Genomic DNA, 25,712 nt, shown 5'->3' with positions numbered 1-25,712 from the left:
TATAATTTAAGAAATTTTTTTTGTTTACCTAACTTAAAAGATTCTAATAATTTCCTATTTGTTTCACAGAAAATTTGTCAGGAAGCAGATATGAAGCGCGAAGATATGAAGTGGTTAGTGAAAACTTTGGATTCCTTGCTAGGTTATGCAACAGAAAATGAAGCAAATATTGAACAAAAACAGCTTGAAGACCTCATTGCCCGTTACAAGAATTTAATTCCTACTATAGAAGTGACTATGGTGAAAACTGAAGTCTTTTCAAAATGTTTCACTTATCGCAGAGAAGTCCATGAAGTTGTGTGCCTTTTGTCCAAAGTAAAGGAACAAACAGCAAATGCATCTGCTCCAGATAGCCTTGAAAAAGTAAACAAAATGATTCAAGAACAACAGTATGCCATTAACCAGTTGGATCACCAAAGACCACATATCATGTCGATGCTGCAACGTGGCCGCGATCTCAGTAAAGATGTTCATGCGCCATCATTTGTTAATACCGAAGTTAAGAACCTTGAAACTGGTTGGAACGAAGCGTACACAGAGACAGTTGACAAATTGCAAGCACTGAAGGGCACACAAAGTGTTTGGAGTGAATTTGTTGACCAAAAGAATGACATTTTTTCATTGCTTCAGACTGCAGAAACTGAGCTCAGGGCTTTAACTCCTTTACAAACTGATCCTAAGAATGTAAGCCAAGATCTAAAGGCTAAACGTGAGTTGAATGTATCCTTGCAGCAGGCTTCTCATCAACTAATACCCAAACTTCATGCACTAAGAGGGCAGCTTGCCCCATTAGCAGCTTCTGAAAAGCGTCCTATTCTCGAAAAGGAAGTTGCTGAGGTTGAAAAGATGTTCTTCAATACCATGGAACACGTTAAAGACCGCGTGGGTTATCTTGAAGACTATAGCGCAAAGTGGAACAACTACAAATCTCGCCTGGCTGAGCTCCAAGAATGGGCAAATAAAGTTGCGCCAAAGAACATTGAAGCCTTGCAATCTGAAGATTTGACTCCAGAAGAACGTGTCGCCAAAGCTAACACACTTAAGGGTATTCTAAGCGATAAAATGAAACAACTTGATATTCTCGCTTCTGATGCATCAGAACTATCCCCTAAAGAGGGTAATGTTGCAGAAGCTAAACGGCTTAAGGGTGAAATAGTAAAACTGCAAGAGGTGTTTAGTGCAATCAATCGCAACGTAAATCACCAAGCTCAAGCTGTTCAAGAAGATCTTATTAACTGGCAACGTTACCAAGCGGGAATTCAAGAAATTAAACCACTGATAGAGGATTCCGAAATTAAGGTAAATAATTTAGTCCCCAAGCCCCTTACCTTGCAAGAAGCGGTTCAATTACAACAGAACGCTGATCAATTTGAAGCACAATGCCAAGAGCAATTGGACAGACTCCAAGGCATATCAAACATAAGTCATCAAATGTTATGCAAAACAAATGCTCCTGATGAATTAGATGCAATGCACTCTCGTTGGACCGCTATTCATGAGAATGCCAAGCAAACTAACACCAAGCTACAAAAACTAGTTTCCACTTGGCAGTCTTTTGATGCGGAGGCTGAGAAATTGGAAGCGTGGGTAGATGATGGAGAAAAAATGATTGTTAAGCGAACATCAGTCTTAAATTCTCCACATGTAGATAAACTTGAAAAAGAACTCGTTAAGTTGAAGTCGTTCAACAACGAAATTTCGGAACAACAAGCTAGGCTAGTTGCTTTGGGTCAGTCTAGTGATCAAATTGGACTCCATTTGGCACCCGAAGGTGCAGCTGCGGTTAAAGACAGAGTTACTACAATGAAAGCTAAGTTATTAAAACTCTCAGAAGCAACGAGAGCAAAAATCAATGAAGTGTCAGACGCCATTATAGCCCGACAAGATTTTAACGCCAAAATGGCAAACTTTTCTTCTTGGATGGATCATCTTCGTAACCAAATAGCTCAAGTTGAAGAAATAAGTCCGGAATCTGTTGAAACGAGCCTTCAAGTAATACATGCTTTGATGCAAGAACATGCTGATAAAAAGCCAAGTTTCAATTCAATCTATGATGAAGTTAAGCAACTTTCTTTAAGCTCTTTACCAGAAGATGCAAATACCTTGAATGAATCATACACAGATTTGGTTGTAAACTTCCAAAACTTGGAAACAAATATGCAGGAGAAAAAAAATCTTCTAGAGAAGTGGACTGAAATCTTAGGATGGAAAAACGAAACGGAAAGTCACCTTAATTACTTGAAACACCAACTGGAAAAACCTGATGTTCCTAGTTCAGAAGAACTCACAAAAATCGTAAATGAAATTGATGGAATTGCTAAGCCTTTCAAATATTGGAAAAATCAAGCAAAAGAAATTGACGAAAATACAATTGTTCAATTAAAGGAACCTGTAAACCGACGACCAATATTAGCTAGTAAATTAGTAAACGACCTTGAAAACAAATTAGATAACTTGAAAATTCGTTCTCAAAACCAAAAGCTCCAACAAGAGCAACTTGTAGTTAGAAAAACTAAGTTCGAACAATTAGAAACAACCTTCGATCAGAACCTTCAAGGTCATCGTGCTAAGCTTGCAAACATTTTGGGCACAAGCCCAACGTTCGAAAACATTGATCAGATAATATCAGATTTGGTTGCTTTGAACGCAGCCTTAAAGCCTCAGGAAGATCTAAAACATAAAATTCATGATGAGGGCTCTATGCTTATGAAAGAAGATATTGCGAGCATGCCAGAAATTCAAGAAGTACTCCTAGTAATGGATAAAAACTACGATGTCCTTCAAAATGATATTCAAGATCGCATTCAGAAGTACAACCTCATAAGTCAAGGTTTAAAAGAGTATGCTGATGTGAAGGACAAGTTTGACAAGGAACTGAAAAAGGCTATTGATTTTCATCATTCTGTTCCAACACAACCTCACGATGAAGTTGAGTTGCAAAGGGCTGCAGACAACACCCGAAAATCCTTGGAACAAATAAGAAAATGCAAGAATAGTCTAGATGAATTAGAACGTAAAGGAAACAATGTTGCTAAATTCTTTGATAGCATTGGTGAAGCAGTTCCCAAAAATATTGCATCAGACTTTGCCAAAGCAAAACAACAATGGCAAGATTTACATGATAAAGCTTCAAAGAATGCTCATCAGTACGAAACTGAAACTATAATTTGGAGCCAGATCGAAGATGCCAAAAAAGACGTCTTACCTTGGTTACTGGAAACAAACCAAGGTTTATGTGATGCAGCCGATAACACAATTGAAATTGAATTTGCTCCAATGAGATTAAATAAATACAGGGCTGAACTCCCTTCGTATTTGATTCTAAAGGACAATATTTCGGAAAAATCTCAGGAGATTCTTAAGGTCAATAATGGTGTTCCAATTCCACCTCTCGAAGCATTAAATAAGCTTTTATCAGATCAGTTTGCTGAAGTTGAAGCAAACGCGAACCGGCTGGAATCTATAACAACATCATTTAACGAAAAAGAACAAGAAATAAGAAAAAATATAAAAGCGGCTGGAGAGGATTTGAGCAAAATTCGAGAAGCCTTAGTTAAATGCGATGATATGTCTGGAGACAATGCTAAGATCATGGAACGCTTGCAGCTTTGCAAATCTCTTCGGACTCAGTTGGATAATAATGGCAGCAAAATTGATAATCTGAGAGAGCGTGTTGATGAAATAAGAATTTTGTATCCAACTTTCAGTGAATCAATAATACCCAAGGAATTGAACAACGTCCAAAAAAGATTCGAGAGTGTAGACCTTTATGGCAAAAAAATCGAAAAATCTCTTCTTCAATTCCTTAAGAAGATTCATGCTGATAAAGTTGGAATGCTTAAGCGGATGATAACCACTCAACAGGAAAAGGTAGCATGGTGCCAACCCGAATCTTCAAGTGATAAATATAATCTTGATGTGAAGAAATCCTCACTTCAAGAAGTCAATAAGGCAATGGAAGATTGTCAAGCCCGACACAGTGAAATATTGAATTCTCTTGAGTTTTTGAGTCTTGTTGATAGTCCGGAGAACATAGCAGAACTTAAAAGAGAGGCTGATGCCTTAAATGATGAAATGAAGGCTCTTCAAACCAGTTTTGATAAAATCAAGCATGTTCTAAACGAAAACTTTGATCTATGGAGCCAGTATGAAGATGCAAACGAAAAAATTTCATCATGGCTGCGAGAAGTCGAAGGGCGTGCAAAGGCTGAGACCAGTAGTCAAATAAGTTTGCCTGAAATTCAATCCAAACTAAATGAACTAAATAAATTCCACAATGATGTTAAGAACCATGCTCCAATAATGACAAATCTTGAAAAAATATCCCAGCAGATAGTGGAAAAAAATCCGGAAGCACGAATTGCTCAGTTTGTTAATCATTTGGTTCAAAGATATCAGGCTCTTTCTAAAAGTCTAATGAGTTATATTGAACGTGTCAAGAATGCAGAACAAAACAATGAACAGTTTATGAAAGCCAAGAATGAATTTAGTGATTGGTTTGAGGATGCGAAAATTGAGTTTCAAGAGCTGGCTCGTATGGGGTCTCCCGGATCATCCTCGGCTACAGCTCAGCAACTACAAACCATTAAAAATTACTTGAAGACTTTTGATAATGGCCAAGTTCTACTAAATAATGCTGTAGATGTTGGTGAAGTACTGTATCCGTTGGTAACACCACAGAACAGAGAGGCTATTCGAGCTGATTTAAGAAAACTCCGTGATAATTACGATTACTTACGCGATGAAGCAAATGCTTTGATGCAACAGGTTGAAGCTGTTTTAATTCAAAAGACTTCAATTGAAGAAAGTTGTACACAGGTTTCAAGTTGGCTTAGTGAATCCAAGGCTAAAGTTTCGGACTCTAATGAACTGTACCCAACCTTGGTTGCTAAGAAAGCTGCTTTACAAAATTATAAAGTCCTTTTACAAGAGATAACCCTCCACAAGAATGCTCTTAAACAGCTTCATGACAAAGCTGTCAACTTATGTGATGACGAATCAGAACGTAAGACTGAGGAATCCATCCGAGAATATGATGATATGTCAAAAAAAATCAACGATAGAATAAATGTTGTAAGCAACCAAGTTACAAAACATGAAGCTTACGATCAAGTTCTTGAGAAAGCTCAAGATTGGCTTAACACAATTAAGTCTGAAGCAATAGATATTTTAAATGAAACAACTTTTGAAAAAGAAGGAGCTGAAGAAAAACTTGTTGTTGTTGAAAACTTAATCCAACAGAAACCAGAAGGTGATTCGATTTTCGAAACCTGCCACAAACTTCTTCAAACCGTACTCAGTCAGACTCACCCGAGTGGACATCCATTGTTAATCAAAAGCTTCGAAGAACCAAAAAGAGCCTGGCAGGAATTCATGATACTTTGTGAGGATTCATTAGTTAAACTTAAACAACTTTGCAGCAAATGGGATGAATTTGAAGGTTTAATTGACGGCATTGATTCCTGGATGAAGAAAGTGGAAAACGTTGTTAAAAATCAAAGTCTGAAGAGCACTGCTGAAGCTAAAAAGTTATATCTACAACAACTCAAGGATATTGATCGTGAAATAGCAGATCGTGCTCCAGCTATAAATGAGTTAATGGACCAAGGCAGAGAAATAGAAGGTGAAACTGATTTAAACCTCAAACTTTCTCGGTTAAATACCCGTTATCAAACTCTGAAAAATCTTTGCAAAGAAAATACTTCAAAGTATACAAACTATGTGAAAGATCATGAAACATTCAACGCCGATTATGAAAGCTTCAAGAGCAAAGTCCAAAACTGCGTGGAAGAACTGGCTAAGAATAATGAGGTAGTTGGTGACTTTAACATATTGCAGGATAGGCAAAATAAGATTCGTGAAATGTCTGATAATAGAATAAATGACTCAACACCTTTTGAGGCTCTTATTGACTGTGGTGAGAAGCTCTATAGTCATACAAGCCCTGATGGTAGAGAAATTATACGTCAACAGATTCGATCTCTACGCACAATATGGGATAATTACACTGACGATCTTAATTCTGCAGCACAAAAAATTGACCATTGCCTTCTCCAATTCAATGAGTTCACAATAGCACAAGAACAACTCACAAAATGGCTTAAGGATGTTGATAAGGCTATGCAGAGTCATACTGAATTAAAAACCACTCTACAAGAAAAACGAGCTCAGCTACAAAACCATAAACTTCTGCATCAAGAAATTACAACGCACAACGTTTTAGTTGATAATGTGTGTGATAAAGCACAAATGCTTGTCGATCAAATCAAGGACAATTCTCTCAATACTTACTTGCAATCAATCAAGCAACTATTCAGTAACATTGTTAACAAATCTGAAGATATATTGGTTAACTTGGAATCGTGTGCCGAATCCCATGCGGATCTAAATAACTTAATCTCGGCTGGCAAAACCTGGATCTCAAGTGAAAAGGAAAAACTATTAGATTGTGATGACTCCTATGGCGAAAAAGCTGACATTAAACGTAAAATAGACATTTTAGCCCGTCTTGCCGAGTCGAAAACACAAGGCGAACAAATTATAAAAGACATTCGAAGTCATTTAGAAAAGGTTAAGACCACAACCTCACCTAAGGGAAAAGAAATTTTGGAAAAAGAAATTGATGAGTTGGATACAACCATTCAAAGCCATTTCCAAGATATTGAGGGAATAGCAGGCAAACAACGCGATGTGCTCGGTCAATGGAATAACTTTGAAAATACTTTGGAAGAACTAACCAAGTGGTGCCGAGCTGCTGAGAGTGTTTTCCGTGATCAGCAATTGCAATCAACCTTTGAAGAAAAAGCTAAACAGCTTGAAAAATATAAAAATCAGCGAGAACTTATTTTGCAGAAGGAAAAGGAGATCGATACATTTGCTGATGCTGCTCATGCTTTGCTAAGTAATTGTGGAACTGACCGCCTCAAAAATCTTACTTCCCAAATAACAAACCGTTATCATTTGCTGCAGGTTTTAAGCAAAGAGGTTGTTAACCGCTGGCAAAATCTTGTGGATGATCACCAAATTTATAACGACAAATTAAATGAAATTAATCTTTGGTTGCAGCCGATTGAAAACCAGCTTGAAAAGGCCCTTAAGGATGAACCATCGCAATCAGGAAACATCTTAAATGTCCTCCTTTCAGAGAGGGAACAAGCTGAAAATCTACTATCATCTCTTAATACTCTAGGAGAAAAGGCTTTACCAGAAACATCTACACAAGGGAGGGAGAAAATTCGTCAGCAATTACGAGATGTACGTGACCGATGGGACAAACTTGATGAAGGCATCCGAAATCTTCAAAAACAACAAGAAGCACAGACTGTTCAATTGTCGAGCTATCAAGATATTTATAATCAAATTCTGAACTGGCTAGACTCAGTGGAAAAAACCTTAAAGAACGAAAATCCAAATACATGGACATCCGGACAAGAGATTCGTTCGAAAATTTTCAAATACAAATCAACAACCCAAGATATAAATTCACATAAAAGAATCATAGAAGGTGTCAATGAAAAGGCAGCAATTTTGCTTGAAGCATCGGTTCCAGTTAATGCAAATGAAATTAAAAAAGAAATTGATGACATCAACAATCGATACGATAAAGTTGTTCAAAACTGTGCCAAATTATTGAATGAGCTTGAAAAGGCCTTCGATGTCTACCAACAGTTCAATGATCTTCAAAAATCCCAACAAGACTATCAGAAAAACCTTTGGGATCGTTTAACCGGCTACTCCGACTATTCTGGTAACAAAGTTGCACTTCAGGCACGTTTAAATAAAGTGATCGAAATCCAAGATGCTCTACCCGAGGGGGTTGTCAAACTTCAATCACTTTCGAATCACATTGAAAGTCAAACAAAAATTCTTCCTGCTCGTTCAAAGGAAGCAATGTCTCGTGATTTGGCAAACTTAAATGCTGACTTTGAAAAGTTCAGCGTGTCATTGAGTGATGTGAAGAGCAGCTTAGAAAATCGCCTTCAGCAATGGAACGATTACGAAACAAATTTGGATCGTTTGATCAACTGGCTAAGTGAAGCCGAAAACAGCCTTAAAAATTACAATCCCAAGTCTTCTCTTGATGAAAAAACAGAACAACTTAATCGATTCCAGACACTTATCCAAAGTCTCCGAAGAAACGAAGTTGAATTTGAAAAAATGAAGGATGATTCATCTGAACTTATTCAAAGTAGTGGCGAGACTAGAATTTCGGTTAACGTCCAACAAGTAACATCACGATTCCAATCCATCCAAGCAACAGCTAAAGAAATTTTAAAGAAGTGTGAGCAATCGGTAAATGACCACCAAGCTTTCAATGACAAGTATAAGAATTGTTCCGATTGGATTGCTAACGCGCAAGCTAAGTATGATGATTGTAGTGATCTTTCTCAGGTAGGTTCTAAGGAAGATCTGATTAAGAAGCAGAATGCCATTCAAGAACTATTAGCTCAACAATCAAGTGTTACTTTGATGGTCAATGGCACTATGGAATCGGGTGAGAAGTGTTATCCATCTACTGCATCTGAAGGCAGAGAGGCAATTCGTTCACAATTAGATGAGTTGCAACAAGCCTTTGATCAGTTGTTTGATAACATAAGCGATACTGGAAGGAAAATTCAAGACAAAATGTCCAAGTGGAGTGGATTTGACGAGGTAGCTGAAAAACTCAAAAATTGGTTAAATGATGTAGAAAATCAATTACCAGCCGAAATTGAACTTAAGACTACCCTAGATGAAAAGAGGGCTAAGTTACAATCGTACAGAGATATCTTAAATGATATAAACAATCACAAGGCAGAGTTGGGTAATCTTCAAGAAATTTCATCCAATCTTCCTGAAAAAACTGAACACGTTGATGCTATAACCAAAAAATTGAGTGAGCAATACTCGGTTTTACGAAATAGATGTGAAAAATTCGTAGAACGATATGAAAGTATTGTGAGCGATCATCAGCAATATTGTAAGGCTGTCATGGAAGCTCAAGAATTCATGGATGCAACAGGAAATACCGTAAATCTGTGGGGAGATTTAGAATTAGAACAAGTTTCATTACACACAAATTTGGATCGTTTGAAGAATTTGAAAGTCAGTCTTGCAGACGAATTTCCACGAGTTGATCAAGTACGCGCTCTAGGAGAAAAGGTTATTCCAGGAACAATCGATGTTGGTCAAGTAAACATCAAGTCTCAGATCGACAACACACAACAAGAATGGGAAAACCTCATAGCTTCGATAGATTCCGAAATCGAAGCCATTGAGAACCGTCTTCAGCAATGGTCTGAATATGAACAGCTAAGAAATCAGTGTCTTGACTGGATCCGTGATTCTGATAATAAACTTCATGCGATTGACCTTAAAGAAACCTTGAATGAAAAGAAGGTACAATTGGATGAACTGAAAACTCTTCAGGGAGAAGTACGAGCGAAGGAACTTGAAATTGATAATGTTTCTGAAAAGGGACAAATTTTGTTGAAAGGCCATTCTAGCGTCAGGAGCGTCCAAGGTCCTGAACTTATCACCAAATATCAACAAATCTTCCACAAAGTCAAAGAATTAAACAATCGTTGGCAACAATATGTAACATCCCATCAAGAGTTTGATAACCAAGTTACAGAGTGTATTAATTGGATGGACTCCATTAAACAAAATTTGGAGTACTGTTCTGATACCAGCTCAATGAATCAAGCTGAACTTGAAAAGAAGTTGTCTACAATTCAAGATGTTATTTTACTCAAGGATGAAGGTTCAACAAAAATCCAGGGATTGTTTGAATTAGCACAGAACGTATTAGCGAATACGGCACCTATGGGTCATGAACCAATTAACAAGTCATTAGCGCAAATACAAGAAGCCTGGTCTGCAATAGCTTTGAAAATGATTGATGTAAGATCAAATCTAGACGATTCTATAAGTCAATGGAGTGGTTTTCTTGAGCAAGTTCAAAATGTGAAAAAAATAAATGATTGGTTGGAAGATATGTTAAGAGAACTATCTGAGTATCAAACCACAATGACAGAAAAAAGAGCACAATTAGACCGAATCAAGAGTACCGAAGAAAAGGTGCGTATGGAGAAAATTGATGTTGATGCTTTGAAATCACAAATACCCGAAATGTTGGGTTCGGGACAACAAAGCCAACAGGCCTTCCAAGCTCAAAAAGTACTTGATAAATTTGATGAGTTAGCAGGCAGAACGCAAAAATTACTATCTTCACGAAATGATCAATATAGAGACCATAGGCTGTACAAGGAAGCCTACGATGACCTTGTGAGCTGGATAAGTCGGGCCAGAGAGAAGTTCCCTTCACTGAAACAGAGTAGCTTGAGTGATAAACTTGCAATTGAAAATGCCGTACAAGCTACTGAAGCACTTATTAATAAGCAAGCTCAAGGTGAACTTCTTGTCGAACACTTGGTACATACTGGTGAAGTTGTGTTAGCTAGTACTTCCACACAGGGTCAGGAAATAATTCGAAATGATATTCGAGCACTTCGAGATAGCTTTGAAGGTCTTTTCCGGGAAATAATTCAACAAAAAGAAAGCCTCGAAGCAACAATGATTCAATGGAGAGCTTATAAAGAAGAATATGAACGTTTAATGGAATGGCTTCAACAAATTGATATATTGGTTAAGAATCATAAACTCAATCTTCTTCCAAATATTGATGAAAAAAAGAAACAAGTAGATGACATGAACAGTATTATGACTCGATTGGAAAACGGAAAAGCTGATATCGAAACATTCAACCAATCTGCTGCCGGTCTTCTTAAATCGCATTTGGATACTTATGTCAACAACCAACTTCGACACCTTAACTCAATGTATCAAGTTCAAGTAAATTTAGCTAAAGATGTGTTAAAAAAAGTTGAGACAAACTTTGAGCAACACAAAGCTTACACGAACAACATGAAGGGAGCTCAGGATTGGATCGCAAATGCCAAAGAAGTTATTCGTAACTGTAGTGAAGCATCTAGTGCAAATTCGAAGGAAGTGTTGCAGCAAAGACTTGCTCAAATCCAAGACTTGATAAAAAGGCGGGAAGAAGGTCAAAACCTAGTTCATTCAGCTATTAATAATGGCGAAAAAGTTGTTCGCAATACACGATCTGACGGTAGAGATTCTATAAACTCTGAAATGAGAGATTTGCAAACAGATTGGGAACGCCTTGTGAAAAAAATGTCGACTGCCAAGGTTCATCTTGAAACAAGTCTCTTGCAATGGGCTGACTACAGTTCAAGCTACTCCCAACTACAACAGTGGATTTCAGACAGAGAGGCCAAACTACAGCAAGCATGTGAGCAGAAAATAGTGAAATCTAGAACTGGCCAACCAGGTCTAAGTTCAGGTCTAAGTGAAAAGAAAGCATATCTAAGACAGACTAATAATATAGTCCAAGATATTGTGTCATTTGAGCCAATGATTCAGTCAGTAGCATCAAAGGCTTCAGATCTTCAACAAGGTGCTCCGGCTACAGAAATTTCTAGCAAGTACGAAACACTTACAAAACAGGCAAGGGACTTGTATGAGAAACAAAGAAGTGCAATTGAGCAATACCAAGCACTTATTGATGCTGGTAATGAGTTTGCCCAATGGCTGCGTAATGCTAAAGAAAGGTTAAGTAAATGTTCCGAACCAACCGGCGACAAACAAGCTTTAGCTGAAAAAACTCATCAGCTGAAAATTCTTCAGAGTGAAGTACCAGATGGTCAGAAGAAGTTAGATCTTGCTTTAGACCAAGGTGAAATTGCATGTAAAACAGCAGAACCAGCTGATCGCGAAATTATCGAAGAGGAAGTTGCCCTTCTTCAAGAAGAGTTCGATAATTATGTTGAAGCCCTTAAAAAAACTAAAGAGTACCTAGAAGTGGGAATAGTTAAATGGACAGATTACCAGGATCAATATACAGAAGCCCTCGAATGGCTTACCAAAACAGAAGCATTAGTCCAATCATACAATAAACTTCAGGACAGTTTGGGCCAAAAGAAGGTAGTACTTGAGGAGTTCCAAGGACATTTGCAGACACTCTTCGACTGGCAGAAGGAATTAGATCGTTTGAATATGAAAGCTCAAATGTTACTTGAAACTTGTTCTGATACTAGAGTCAGCAATGCCATTACACAGTTGACAACTAAATACAATGCGCTCCTTACATTAGCAAAGGAAGTGATGCGCCGACTAGAAATGCATTATCAAGAACATCAGCAGCACCACACAATCTATGAAGAATGTCAATCTTGGATCGAGAAAACAAGAGAAAAATTAAATGACTGCGAAACTATCCCAGGTAATCTCAAAGATGTGCAATTAAAGTTGAACACAGTGAAGAATCTTCGACAAGGCTTCGAGACTGGTCAAAACAAATTACGATATCTTCTCGAACTTAAGGAAAAGGTCATAATGAATACTGAACAAAACGGTGCTGCGAAAATTCAGGAAGATACTGAAAATCTTAAGCAAGACTTCGAAAAACTTTTGGTTGATCTCAATGATATTAAACAAAAATTAACAAACAGGGCTGCCCAACTTGAAGAAGTAAGTAAGTTGTACAAAATTTTACTCGAATGGATGGAAGAAATTGAACCAAGCATAAAGCCAAGTGAAGAGTTTTTAAATGATTTAAGCGAGAAGAGAGCAGCTTTAGAGAAATATCGTGCAATTTATCGTGACATTAATGGTCATAGCGATCTAATTGAAAAGATAAACAATCGTCTTCAAGAAGACGAAACTCTAGACCGCAATGATTTCAAGGATGGCCTTCAGAAATTTGACGAAATTCAAGAATCTGTCGGAAAAATTATAGAAAACCTAGAAAATCAAGTCAATAATCATGATAAATACAAGCAAGCGTTTAAAGAAACCCAAGACTGGCTACGAAAAACCAGATTGGCAATTGAACAATCATCTGATTGTCATGGAGAAAAAGATCTTGTTGAGGAGAGGTTGAACAAACTGGGAGAAATTGGTTCTTCTATGATGGAGGGCAGCTCTCTCCTTGACGCTACTGTGGAACTGAGTCAAAATGTAATATCTACTAGTGGAAACGAAGGTCAAGACGGTATAACACAGGAGATAAAACAATTAAACACTGAGTGGGAAACTCTTCAGGTTCTGTCCAGAGATGCTCGGGTTAGCCTTGATGAGTGCCTGTCTTCATGGACTAGTTTCTTAAATAAGTTCAATAAAATTAATGATTGGATCGCAGAGTTATCAAGCAGAGTAAGCAACGCAAATGAGTCCGAAAGCAAAACTCCCAATGACTTGGTCAACGCAAAGGTAAGCTATGTCATTATTCATTCACACTGTTTGTTTTCCCAATTTAAGTTTCCTTTCAATTATTTGGTCATGAGGCTTAAATTGCATGCCATGGAATAGTATTGCTTGTTTCTTGTTTAAATTTAAAGTCTGTTATAGAAACTTTTGGAAGAGGTCCTCGATGAGAAGGAAACTGTAGAGGATCTAAATGATGTGTGTGAGATACTCATGGAACATAGTGCTTGCTCAAGAGTTAGAGATCAAACTGTTGAAACCCAGGCGAATTATACAAAACTTCTTACAGCAGCCCAAGGCGAGTGCAAAAGACTTCAAAGTTCATTCAATAAGTTATAAAAGTAATAACAAACTAAATTTCTTCTTACAGGACTTGTAGCAAAAATTGAGAAGAACCTGTCAGATCATACAGAGTTCCTCAACTATAAGAACGAAATGGATGCTTGGATTATAAAAGCAAATGATGTACTGAATGAGTGCACATGTGAAGGGGATACAAATGCAATTGCCGAACAATTAGAAACAGTAAATGTAAGTATTGAACTTTAGTTTTCAAGGAATGTAGACTACTTTGTTGTCTCATGCTTTTCGTCATGATTTTGCGTTTGGGTTGTTTTGCTTAAGAAACGTCAAAAGGATATATGGCTTACAAAAGCATTAAATATCAAATATAATAATTTCGGTTATGTGGCTTTATTTCTTAATAAATAAAGAGCCCCATGAGTTGTCAAACATAATAAAAATAATCTCACTAATTGATTTATAAATTGACGGTCTTTAGCGTTCTCTTAGTTGTTCTTATTATTATTAAAATTGTGATTAAAATTTAAATTTAAATATTTTGTTTTTTTTTTCCTTAAGTCGTTAAATTCACGTCTCCCTGAAGGTCAACATTTGCTTAACATGGTTCAAGATGCCTACAACAAAGCAAGTAACATAACTCCAGAAGAGCAACAAGAAAAGCTTAGAGATTTAATGACGAAAATTCGCGAAGATTGGGACACGTTAGGTTTGAATGTCCAAGAAAAGTTAAGTAATCTTCACCAAGCAAAGACGCGCTGGCGTGACTTTTCAGCAAACAAGGGAAAGCTTATCAAATGGTTGGAAGATACTGAAAGTTCATTGAAGCCAACACCAGATACCAAGGGTGAACTCAGTGAAATGAAAACCATTTTGGAAAGATTCAAGAACTTACAAAACGATATTAAACAAAAGAATCCAGATTTTGAAAATATAATGGTTGAAGCAAATGAACTGGGAACTGAGGTTGAAGAAGTTCGTGGTTTATTAAGTCGCTTTGAAAAAACCAAATCTGATTGTGCTAATCGAATCAAGTTCTTGGAGTCAGAAATAATTGACTACAATACATACCATCAGTCACTACAAGATGTTGAAAAATGGCTACTTCAAATATCCTTCCAATTGATGGCACATAATTCTCTTTTCATTTCGAATAGGGAACAAACTCAAGAACAAATCAATCAACACGAAGCTTTGTTAGATGAAATTCAGAAATATCGCGCAACCTTGGATGACCTAAATGCCAAGGGACAAGGACAGATAAAACGATATGAACCAAAAACCCCTGCCATTCGCGGAATCGTTGAAGAACAACTCAACAACATTCAAGACAGCTACAACTCCCTTCTTCACACTTCAGTGCAGATAAAGAATCGTCTGCATGAGTCTTTGGCCAAGTTCCAGGACTACGAAGATACTTTGAGTAGCATTATGGCCAATCTAAACGAATATGAACCAGTTATTCAAAATGAATTAGATGTTCCAGCAACCAATCTAGAAATGGCAAAGAAACAGCTCCAACACGCACAATCACTGCACAATAAATTGCAACAAGAAAAGTCTCGACTTGCCTTGGCCGTGCAAGCATGTGAGGCGGCAACTGCATCAATCAGCCGCCCAAGTTCTCCATTAGAAACTGCAATGCAGCCCATTCCAGAAAAGGAACTGATTGTAAGAGCCAAGCTAGAGGATCTTCTCGATCAGGTATGATATTTCGAAATTTTTATTAACATACACACTCGTATGTAACCTAATTTAAGTAAAAGTGTTGTTTTCTAATCACGTTCCACCCAAATATAATTCTTTTTATTTTGATTAATATTCGAACTTAAATGTAATGAAGGCTTCGCAAATAAAACCTTCTTCGAAAGCCACAGTGCTAGATCCAAACTCCTGCAATCGTGTTAAAGTTCTGTACAAACATCCTAATCTAAATCAAAGCAGCAATTTTACTAAGCTTGATGCTCTAGACACTAAGGTGAGTTGGAAAGGATTAGCAGTGAAAGGTACTTGCACGGTGCTTTACATGAGGCTTTGGTTTTTCATAAAGATCTATTCCATCGATATCTTGAATCTTCTTTAGAAGTAAAGAGTATTTTCCAACTATTTTTATTGCATTCATTTATACCACTTAAGTTTGAACATAGTTTAGATAATGTTTTGATGTGCTCGTATATTTGATTGTTCTTTTTTATAGATTCAATCTCATTTAAGTGGATTGACACAATCAGTTAGTGAGCTAGAGCAGCAGCAAAAACAGAGAGCGGAACTTCAGGACTGGATTAAGAAGCAAGAGAATTCAGTATCGGATTGGTTATCACGGCCGTGTAAACTACGTCCAGAGGCAGCTAAGCAAGAGTTAACTGCTATGAATGATCTTCTTAATACAATTGAAAATAAACGCTCTCAACTTTTGACCGATATGACTGGATCATGTAAGTTATAATATTTTTCCATTAAGTGAATTCCAATAATTATTAAATTGTTTGCAGTCGCTGATGGTGATACAACAGACCTCGAAAATCAGCTAGATGAGCTAGAAAGTGAGCTGATGAATGCCATAGCTAAAAAACAAAGTGGGCAAAACACCATTGATGATTACCGCCAGGCAATGCAGCAAGTACAATCATGGTTTGAATCGCTTATAAAGCGTATGGATGTTCTTGATAAGGGAAGTGGCCTAAATTGTGGACAAAAAATGGCTGCCATTTTAGAGCTTAAGCAAGAGTATGAAACGAATGGACCACTTAAAATTCAGGATCTGAAAGCTAAATCTGCAGCGATTGGAGAAGTCATTAGCAATCTTGATGGTCAGCAAGTAGAGGAACAAATGAAATCTTTGGATCGAAGATATAATGACTTAGGCAAAAGAATAGATCGAAAGGTTCAGCTTTTAGATGTTACTAACAAAAATGTTGAAGCAGCCAAGGCTGAAATCGATCAGTTGCAAAATTGGGTGAAAGAAAAAATTCTTGAGTTACAGTCTCCTCCACCAATAGGATATACAGTGAAAAGCGCTGAAGCTAGACAGCAAAAACTCAAAGGAATGATGAAAGATTCTGAAGCTAAATTATCTCTTGCGGAGTCCCTTGAAAAACGAACTTCTAATCTTGAACCAGAGTTAGAACCTGTTGAATACACACAGCTTGTATCGGCTTTAAGAAATTTCGGAACAGATCATAAAAATTTGTCCAATTTGTTGAAAAACGAAATGGAAAGAGCCTTAGAAGCGGCAAAGAATAGGAGAGCTTTAGAGTTGGACCTTGAAAAAACTCGAGCATGGTTAAAATCCAAACTAGCCGAAATTCGTAAACAGCCAGGACATCACCCACTATCATCGGCCAATGTTGAGAAGGAAATTCAAATCAATAAAAAACACGATGATGACATAAAAGATTTCAATGAAGGTCTTCTCAATGATGTTGTTCGTCAAGCTCATAATATCATGAAGGATTGCCCAGAAGAGGAAAAAGTCCAGCTTCAAAAAATATTAGATGAAATAGAAAGTGAAAATCAACTATTGAAAGATGAGAATTCCAAGCGTATGAAGGTTTTAGTTGATCTCTTGCAGAACAGACGAAATTTGGAAAATGCAATGAAGAAGGTAGGCGATTGGTTAAATGAAGTTGAAACTACCGTGTCTGTCGAAATCCGTACTTCAAGCCTTCCAATTCTTGAAGAACAATTGAGCAACTACAAAAACTTGGCTGAGAAAGCGACCGAAATGGGAGGTTTTATGAACGATGTCGCCGAGCAAGGAAAAGGCATTTCACCATCACTTAGCAACCCAGATAAACTTAAGCTTAACGATGAATTAAAGAGCTTGAAAGATCGTTTTGGCAAAATAACACAAACCATTAATGATCGTGTGAATAATTTGGAGGACAACATCAAAAAGTACAAGGATGCGAAGAGTAAACTAGCTGATTGCATGCAATTCCTGAGTGCCGTACAACAACGCTTGCGAGATTTGAACAAACCAATTGGCAGTAAAATTGAAGATGTTCAGGATCTGCTGGGTGCTTATGAAGGCATACTGAAGGAATTGAAGGATAGTAAACAAAACATGGGTGACCTAGAATTTGACGATTTACCAGAACTACAAAGTATTATTTCACAACAAGACGATATGATCAAATTGATTGAGGATCAACTTGCGCATTTGCGGCAATTATTGATGCTTCGTGAGCAGTTCATCGCTCTAATTAATCAAATAATTATGTTCATAATGAAATATACCGAAGTAATAACCGATATAGAAAACTCACCCGATGACCTGGAAGAGAAAATTAAGAAGTATGATGATGTAATTGTGAAAATTCAAGAGTGTGAGGCGCTCCTTGCTTCCGCCACGGACAAGGGCCAGAAAATCGCTTCAGAGGGAACCGCTGCAGATAGAAATAGTATTACTGACCAACTTCAATCTCTCAAGAAGCAACTGCAGAATCTACGTAAAGCAGTTGAGACACAGCGACAAAAGCATCAAAATCAATTAGAACATCATAAAAAAATGGCCGCAGAACTATCGGAGGTCTTAGATTGGTTGCACAGTATTGAAGGTGAAGTTAAGTCCCGACCTCTATTAGATAGGGATCCAGACTCAGTTGAGCATGAGATTCAAAAACACAATAACCTATCAAAACAAATCAAACAGAACCTCGATAAACTAATTAAAATTACTAATCAAGTTCAATCGGAAGTTGGAATGCCGAGCTCACTTTTGGAAATGCTTTCGGAAGCCCGATCTTTGATGACAATTTTACCAAATGAACTTGATGAACGTTTGAAATACCTTACGAACAACAAAGCAAGTCGTATTGAATACATGGAACTGATTGCTAAGTTTAATTCCTGGGTGCATGAAGCAGAAACTCGTCTTCAGAACGTACAGCACGGAATCGATTACGAAAACCTATTACGACATTTGGAGGAGCACAAAAACTTTTTTGGTAATGAGTCGACAGCCAGGAATTTGGTTCATAAGGACATTCAAGAGGCTGCGGACAAGATTTGGCCTTCATTGAGTACATTTGAACAAAATGAGTTGTCTAGGGAATTACAAGAGCTCCAGAAGAAGTTGCAGAATACATTGGCTGCAGCTAAAGCCCAACAAAATGAACTTGAAATGGAATCCGAACGTTGGAAGATATATAATCAAGGTTGTGAGAAAATCAGAGCATATATCGAACGAACAAGTTTTGCTGACGAACCCGTCACCAATTTGGCTGGCGTGCACTTCAACATACAAAAATTAACACATGCTATTGGGAACATTGAGGTAAGTTTTATTTATTATTACTTCATTTTGTGTGATTAAATGTTCAATAATTGGAAACATGTTGAACACTATAATTTTTTGAAACTTATATTAAGAAAGAACTTTTAAGCACAGAATTCCAGAAACTGAATATTCAAATTTCATGTGTAATGATCCCAATAATATTCTAAGTCTTTTCTAACTTTTTTGTTAGTTAATTTTTCAAAACAAGAGAAGATGGTGATTTCAGTACTTTGTCCAACCAAAAACATACATTTTAAAAGTAAGGGAATTGATTATGACCTAAAATACCTTTAAGACTCCATTGTTCGTAATTATTTAAGACTTGTCGACTGTTTACATATTAGATATGAAATTAAAATTTTCGAAAGTATGCCCTTCGAGCAAATTTAAGGAATTATGTAATACGAACGTACTCTTTTTGAATATTGAAAAAAATACGAGAGACAGATTTCGTCACAATTTAATGTTCAGTAAATTATTGCAGTACCAATTTAAGTTTTTCTTCGTGAAACAAATATTTAATTTAATGTTATTTTAAGTAAAGCCCAAGTTTATTCAATAAATTTCATAGTGGGCAGGTATTTGAAATTTTATGTGATGAGTTTGTTTGATATTTCTTGGGCGTACTTTGTTAAAATCAAAAATCAAAAAAAAAACAAATTGAATGATTTTTCACATTAATAGAAAATTTCGATCAAATCGCATAATTGTCTTTGGTATGCATCTTGCGCAAAAACAATATACATACATACAGTTGTATTCATAAAAATAGCAGTGCTCTCCAAATAAAACAAAAAGGCCTTCAATATCAACGTTATAATAATATATTTCATTAAACTTCTAATAACAAACTAAAATATTTTATTCATAGAAACAGAAAATAAGTATTATTAATTTTTTAAATAAATGGCTGTTCATAAAAATAGCAGTGCATGACAAAGTACTGGATCTATTACGTAAGAAGTAAGACAAACTGTAACAAGTTATATGAAAGAATACAAATAATGTTAGTACTTTGTTGGATAACCATTGTTTTTTATGACTGCCTCGCATCTTCGTGGCATCGAGTCCACTAAAACCTGACACCTCCCGACTGGTATTGCGTTCCACGAATCAAGCAATTCTTTCGAATTCTTGGGTTTTGCTTTATGAACAGCGTTCTTAACATCCCCCAACAAATTTCCACTTCACTGTTTTTATAGTGTACCGTGGATCGATTGCTGCATTTTAGGGTCTTGTCACATATTCCCGACGACCCTTGGACCCAAACAGGACGACGTTGCTTTAATCGCTCCACAGAACTTTCCTTCATTTCTCTTTTGCCTAATCTCTATGCGCTTTAACAAACTCCATTCTCTTGCCCACATGCCGTTTCGTCAAGAATGGTACCTTGCGTGGACTTCGCTTATAAACGACATCTTCGTATTGTGACAGGGTTAACAGACAGTTGAAGTCCATTTCTTATTTTGGTAATTGAAAGGGTGCTGTTTTGCTAACTGAATATTTTTTGTGTCAGTTCTTTCAGTGTCATCCTTTTTGGGCCTAGATTCGGTTTGTTTTGTCATTTTAAGGCGTTACTGACCATTTTTGGTGAGCAGCCTTGGCTGTCTTGAATATTTTGGTAGATTTTTCCCTCCAAACGCAGTTTTCTAATAAGTTTTCGAATTTCTTCGGTGTTGTGTCTTGACCGTCCTATTGTTTATTTTTGAGCTAATTTTTATTAATTTTTGATATGCTAGTATGTTACAAATACTTAAAACTTTATATATAAAATATTAACTTAACGAAAAATAAAAAAAGGTGAATTTTTAACACTTTTTAATAATAAAATCAAAAGCACTTCTATTTTTATGAACACTCTATATCCAGAAAGTTTGAAATAATTTATGTTCAGCGGAAAAGTAGGGTATAACTTCAAGCTAAAAGTCTCTAATATAAATACGAAAGACCGTTAGATGCTAGTTACATGGTAATTTTTTTTGTAAGAATTTCCATTATTTAAATAATTGACAATCTAATAAAATTTGACCAGCCCTGCTATTTTTATGAACACAACTGTAAATCATCGGCGCAATATTCCGTTGAGAATTAGGCTCTAGTGACTTAGAAGGAGCCTGTAGCTAATTTGAGAAAGCACTGTTTATGACCAGAATTACTCTTGGAGGATTTTGCCATTTTGGGAAGTAGTACCCTTGAAAAAAAAACTTTAAAAGGAACAGGCAGTGATTAAACCCAAGACCTCTGGCATGATAGTCCTACGAAATACGCCACGGATATATATTTATAAATAAAATGAAACTCGATGTTTAAAATTTCAAACCAAAGTTCGGTATCTACGTAACAATTTTACTTATTTAAGTATTGATAATATATTTCAATTAAGCCCCAGCATCATTTGGTCCGGTTGTCTAGTAACACTATAAATAAAAATTCATACTTAAATATATGTACATACATACGCATGAAGCTATCCTTCTAAAAAATAAATTCAGCATTTAAAATTGACTTTATTTTGTTCTTTGTGCTTTAAATCAGGCCACATGAAATATATTTTGACATCTGATTGACAGAAGTTTTTGCTTTTTATTTATTGATGAATTTTGTGAGTACAGGAAGTTCTTAAATTTTTGTTTTAACTAATGGACACATAGAACACAAAAGAAATTTGAATTTCTTTAAATAAAATTGTAGTGAATTTTACGACATTTCATATGTCAGTTTTTGTGGTTCTTACATAAATATTACTTTAATAATTTTTATTTCTTGTATTTATGCATATCTTTTTAAATCTGTCAAAAAGGATCTATATCTAGAAGTTCGATGATTTTGTTGCAGAATTTTATGATTAGTAGTTCCAACTAAGAGGTATTTTTGTAGATATTTTGAAAGAATTTTATAAATATGGAAAATAATGATACGTTTTTAAATGACAAAAAAGATCCTGATGGTACGCTGTCCATCACTAGATTCAGGCCATCCATTTAACCGAAAAGAGTTGTTATCTGTAAGCCATTTCGTTTTTGAGTTTGAAATTTTGAGTTTTGCTTAGATTAAGTAATAAAGAATAGGTTACAAAAAGGAGCTCTGCTAGAATGTAATTCTCAATATCTTTAGTTTTCTCCATTACCATTTTTGAATTTTGATTTGATAGCAGCTTTGGAATAGAAGTGCTAGTTAATACAGCAACAAATTTAGTAAAATATTTTCTTAGACCTCATGGATAGCTTCGATTTTTGTGTCCTTGTCAGTTTTTGTTTTGTTCAGTATGCATAGCTTTTTTTAGCCGATGTCTAAGAAGAATATTTAGGGCAAAATAAAGAATTAACCACTTCAGTTATGATTCGTTGCTCTGATAGTTTTTCTTTTTTCATTTTTTTTCATAGCTTTGTGGAGCCGCAAAAAGTTGTTTATAAGTATTTCTCAAATTCTTGAAAACATCTTTTTTCTGTGACTTTTAACTTGATTTTCTACCTACATTTACCTTGTAAACTAGTAAAACAGAACAATGAGTTATCTTCAACAATTTTTAAAATATTCTTATCAATAGTATATCAGCTGATGTTAAACGAGAATGTGAACTTCTGAGCGACTTTTGCGATGTTTATTAATTGATCTTGGGAAATTCCAATTAAAGTCATTTTCTAACTGATCTTGTACACCTCGCAGGTACAAAAAAACACAGGCAAATAAAGTCGCAAAAATGGTGATCTCATTACAGTGATCTGCACTTGAATAAATTGCTTTTACATCACTAGTATTTTCTCACGTATGCGAGGGCCCTGTTTCATTAATACGGCTGATACAGTTATGACCCTGATAGAAAAGTAAGGTGTGGCATTATTTGTTGAGACGTTGAAATTGATTTTTATCAACAACATGTAAGTATAATTACATACAAGACAGATTAACATTCGATATTGCTGAAATATAGTTTATGATCAGCTGGCGCTAAAGAGTACTACAGTGATCTTGCATCTCATGGGTATAGGCATTCCTATTCTACATTCTTTTAAACAGCAGTAGATCCAAAATCTCACTGACCTCATGTACGATTAGGTATTATGTCTGTGAAAAGTGCAAAACATTACCAGATCACAGCACAGGCCGCAGTCACGGACATTTTGCGCTTTTAGCGAAGGCTTACCCACTCAACAAATGTATGTATCAATTAATTTTTTATTAAGTCTTGTTATACGTCTGTCTGGATGTCTAAAAAATACAAAACCTCACCATTAAGACGTTATTAACTCAACAAAACATATGCGGATCGATGTTTCAGTTTTCTTCTTCCATAAATAAAATGACATCATCATTCAGCACGCAGCACCCATAGCCATAACAATTAATATATGTTTACACTAGACTTGTAAACCCCTGATTGTGTGAGGTGGAGTATCTCCCCTATACATACATACGTACCTACATACATTTATACATAAAGTAGGGAGAACCTAAAAGATGTAGGCAGGCTTGCCAGATTGCACGATGTATCACAAAACGCGTATAATTTGTTTCCTAAATATCGGTATATAAATATTTATGTGAGATATTGGATACTTTGTTTTCTTCATTCTAAAACTTCGACCGAATCAGCTTGATTACTTGACTTGCTTCCTCTGTATGAATAACTTGAAATTTAGAAGTTCAATGGAATAAACTCATAATAATTGTCACCTGGGTTAAAAGTCTTATCCTAAGAAGTTAAAGACGAGTTTTTCAAATGGTGAATCCTTATTTTTAGAGTTCAATTAGTTTGCTCTAAGTCCACCAACCTTCCCGGTAACTAATGGAATTGTAAAAATATAGCTATTTCCTGCATGAATGGTAAGAGCCAAAGTTTTATAACTTCTTTTGCGGATTAGGATTCATTTCTATGTCAAGAAAATATTAACTGTCTTCCAAACCCAAATATACTAGAAGCCTTTAATTCTAGTATGTACGAAAAATTTCCAATAAAGGTTGAAAAGAAGTTACTTCTTACAAAGGAGCATTTTACTAACAATTTTTAACAAATTAATAAAACATTTTTAATTTAAAAAATACTTGTTTTTCTGTCTTAAATGATTTTAAACTTTCCAATTTTCAATTGAGGTTGAAAAGAAGTAACTTCTTACAAAGAAGCATTTTACTAACAATTATTAACAAATTAATAAAACATTTTTAATTTTAAAAATACTTGTTTTTCTGTCTTAAATGATTTTAAACTTTCCTATCAAAATTTGTTGTTAAGAAATGAGAAAAGAAATGTTTTTTCTTGTGTAGTTTTGCTGTATTTTGGGGTTAAAATAAATAAATTGTGATATAAGCTCACAAAAATCTGGCAAGCCTGGATATATTCGTATGTTGAAATACAAAGCTTTTTCCTTACTGTCTAGAACAAACATCTCTTCTATTTTGTAAGAGAAAATAATTAAATGTTTAAAGCTTGAAATAAATAGGTTTACTTGAAACTTGAGTACCTAACCTATATATTGGTTAAAGAGGTACTAACATGTTCAGTGATTATATTTATTTATAATAATGAACCTACTATATATGTTTAGTGTTTACCTTATAATTTAAAGATAAACTGTTTTATGATTCAAGATCTTTATAGGTACCTAAGACAGAATTAAATTCTTGAATTAGGACTAGGTATCCGTGAAAAACAGTGGTCTCTTGATTTTAAAATCCTACCATTTTAATTCTAAAAGAAATTCATAACGATTGTCCGATTTCATAAACTTTCTCTTGTGGTCAAAACTTCATAGAATGTATAGCTAGGTATTTAGTTCCTACTTGGAAAAAAGTTTTTGAGATTATTACACAAATAAGGATCCTATCAGAATCCTTCTAGAAATAGATTATAACGGTGTTACCATTATTCTTAAATTTCGATCTCCCTTCTGTAAGCAGACTTGCGAGACTTATTTTTTATCATGATGTTAGGCCTGATTGACTTTTTTCACAATTCCAAAACTTGTCCTATAGATACCATCTACAGAATGTATCAAAATAAAACTCCCTTTATTTTTATAACTTCCATATACATAGGTACTACTTATAATATAGAAAATTCACAATACTCGTAGCTTTTACGTTTAATTCTCTTATTTTTTAAAATACTCTGAGTAGATTCAAAATAAATACTCGCATACAAACAGTTTCAAAGAGAACAAATAAATAAAATATGTAAGAATATGAAGTCGCTGTTGCTGTCGGTATCGGTGTCGGTGTCGCAGTTCTCAGCACCACAAGCACGTGCACTTGTGCGCGAGTTTCAGCTGATTTATGCGTTGTTGTTGGTTTATGCACTGAAAGCCGGTAACAGGCCTTGCATGGTGTGTTCAATGTACATGGACTTTCATGCTTAAGATACATAGGGAGTTCAAAGCCGGTGCCGGGCCGGTATACCAAGTGTTCAAATGCTGGAAGTGCTTTAACTTTTTAACTCAAATTTTTTTAGCTTATGACGACATCTTTTTGGTTTTTGCTCTTTAGAGAAAGCTCTTTTGTATGGCACTTGTGCCATTTTGCATGTACGAGTAAGTAGGTATAGTATATTTAAAACGAGAATATGGTGTCTATAGTAGTTTCATTCCTTTTTGGGAAGATACCGGTTCCATGTGGTGTTGGAAAACGAACGTACATATATGTATCTCAAAGTATACCAGAGAAGAGCATTGGGCTAGTCAGAAAATTAATTCCAAAGGAATACAACATTTAAAGTTGAGACGTTCGGCAGATCAAACCCGTTTAAAAATAAATAGGAAATAAAATAAGACTCGCACGTCTAGAAAAAACCTTAACTTCTCTTAAAATATAAATAAAAATAAAAATACTTAAATAGAATAAATAAAATACAGTAATTTTGCCCTTTTTCAAA

General features: G+C 35.6%; 1 protein-coding gene across 6 annotated transcripts in view; it reads left to right on the top strand.

Annotated features, from left to right (window-relative positions):
• The window catches only part of LOC129949411 (muscle-specific protein 300 kDa), a 116,945-nt gene that overhangs the window by 34,511 nt on the left and 56,722 nt on the right, over positions 1-25,712 (top strand). For 5 of the 6 annotated variants that reach the window (XM_056060851.1, XM_056060852.1, XM_056060856.1 and 2 more), the window contains 6 exons: positions 70-13,272; positions 13,411-13,564; positions 13,637-13,797; positions 14,128-15,270; positions 15,764-16,001; positions 16,059-18,844. In XM_056060851.1, coding sequence (XP_055916826.1) covers positions 70-13,272; positions 13,411-13,564; positions 13,637-13,797; positions 14,128-15,270; positions 15,764-16,001; positions 16,059-18,844 — 17,685 coding nt within the window. The remainder of the gene's footprint in view (positions 1-69; positions 13,273-13,410; positions 13,565-13,636; positions 13,798-14,127; positions 15,271-15,763; positions 16,002-16,058; positions 18,845-25,712) is intronic. The other variant, XM_056060854.1, reaches the window with a different exon arrangement.

This window comes from Eupeodes corollae, chromosome 3 (assembly GCF_945859685.1).
Source record: "Eupeodes corollae chromosome 3, idEupCoro1.1, whole genome shotgun sequence".
NCBI classification, from domain to species: Eukaryota; Metazoa; Arthropoda; class Insecta; order Diptera; family Syrphidae; genus Eupeodes; species Eupeodes corollae.
The sequence above is the reverse complement of the archived record's forward strand: the minus strand, read 5'-3'. Positions and strand labels throughout refer to the sequence as shown.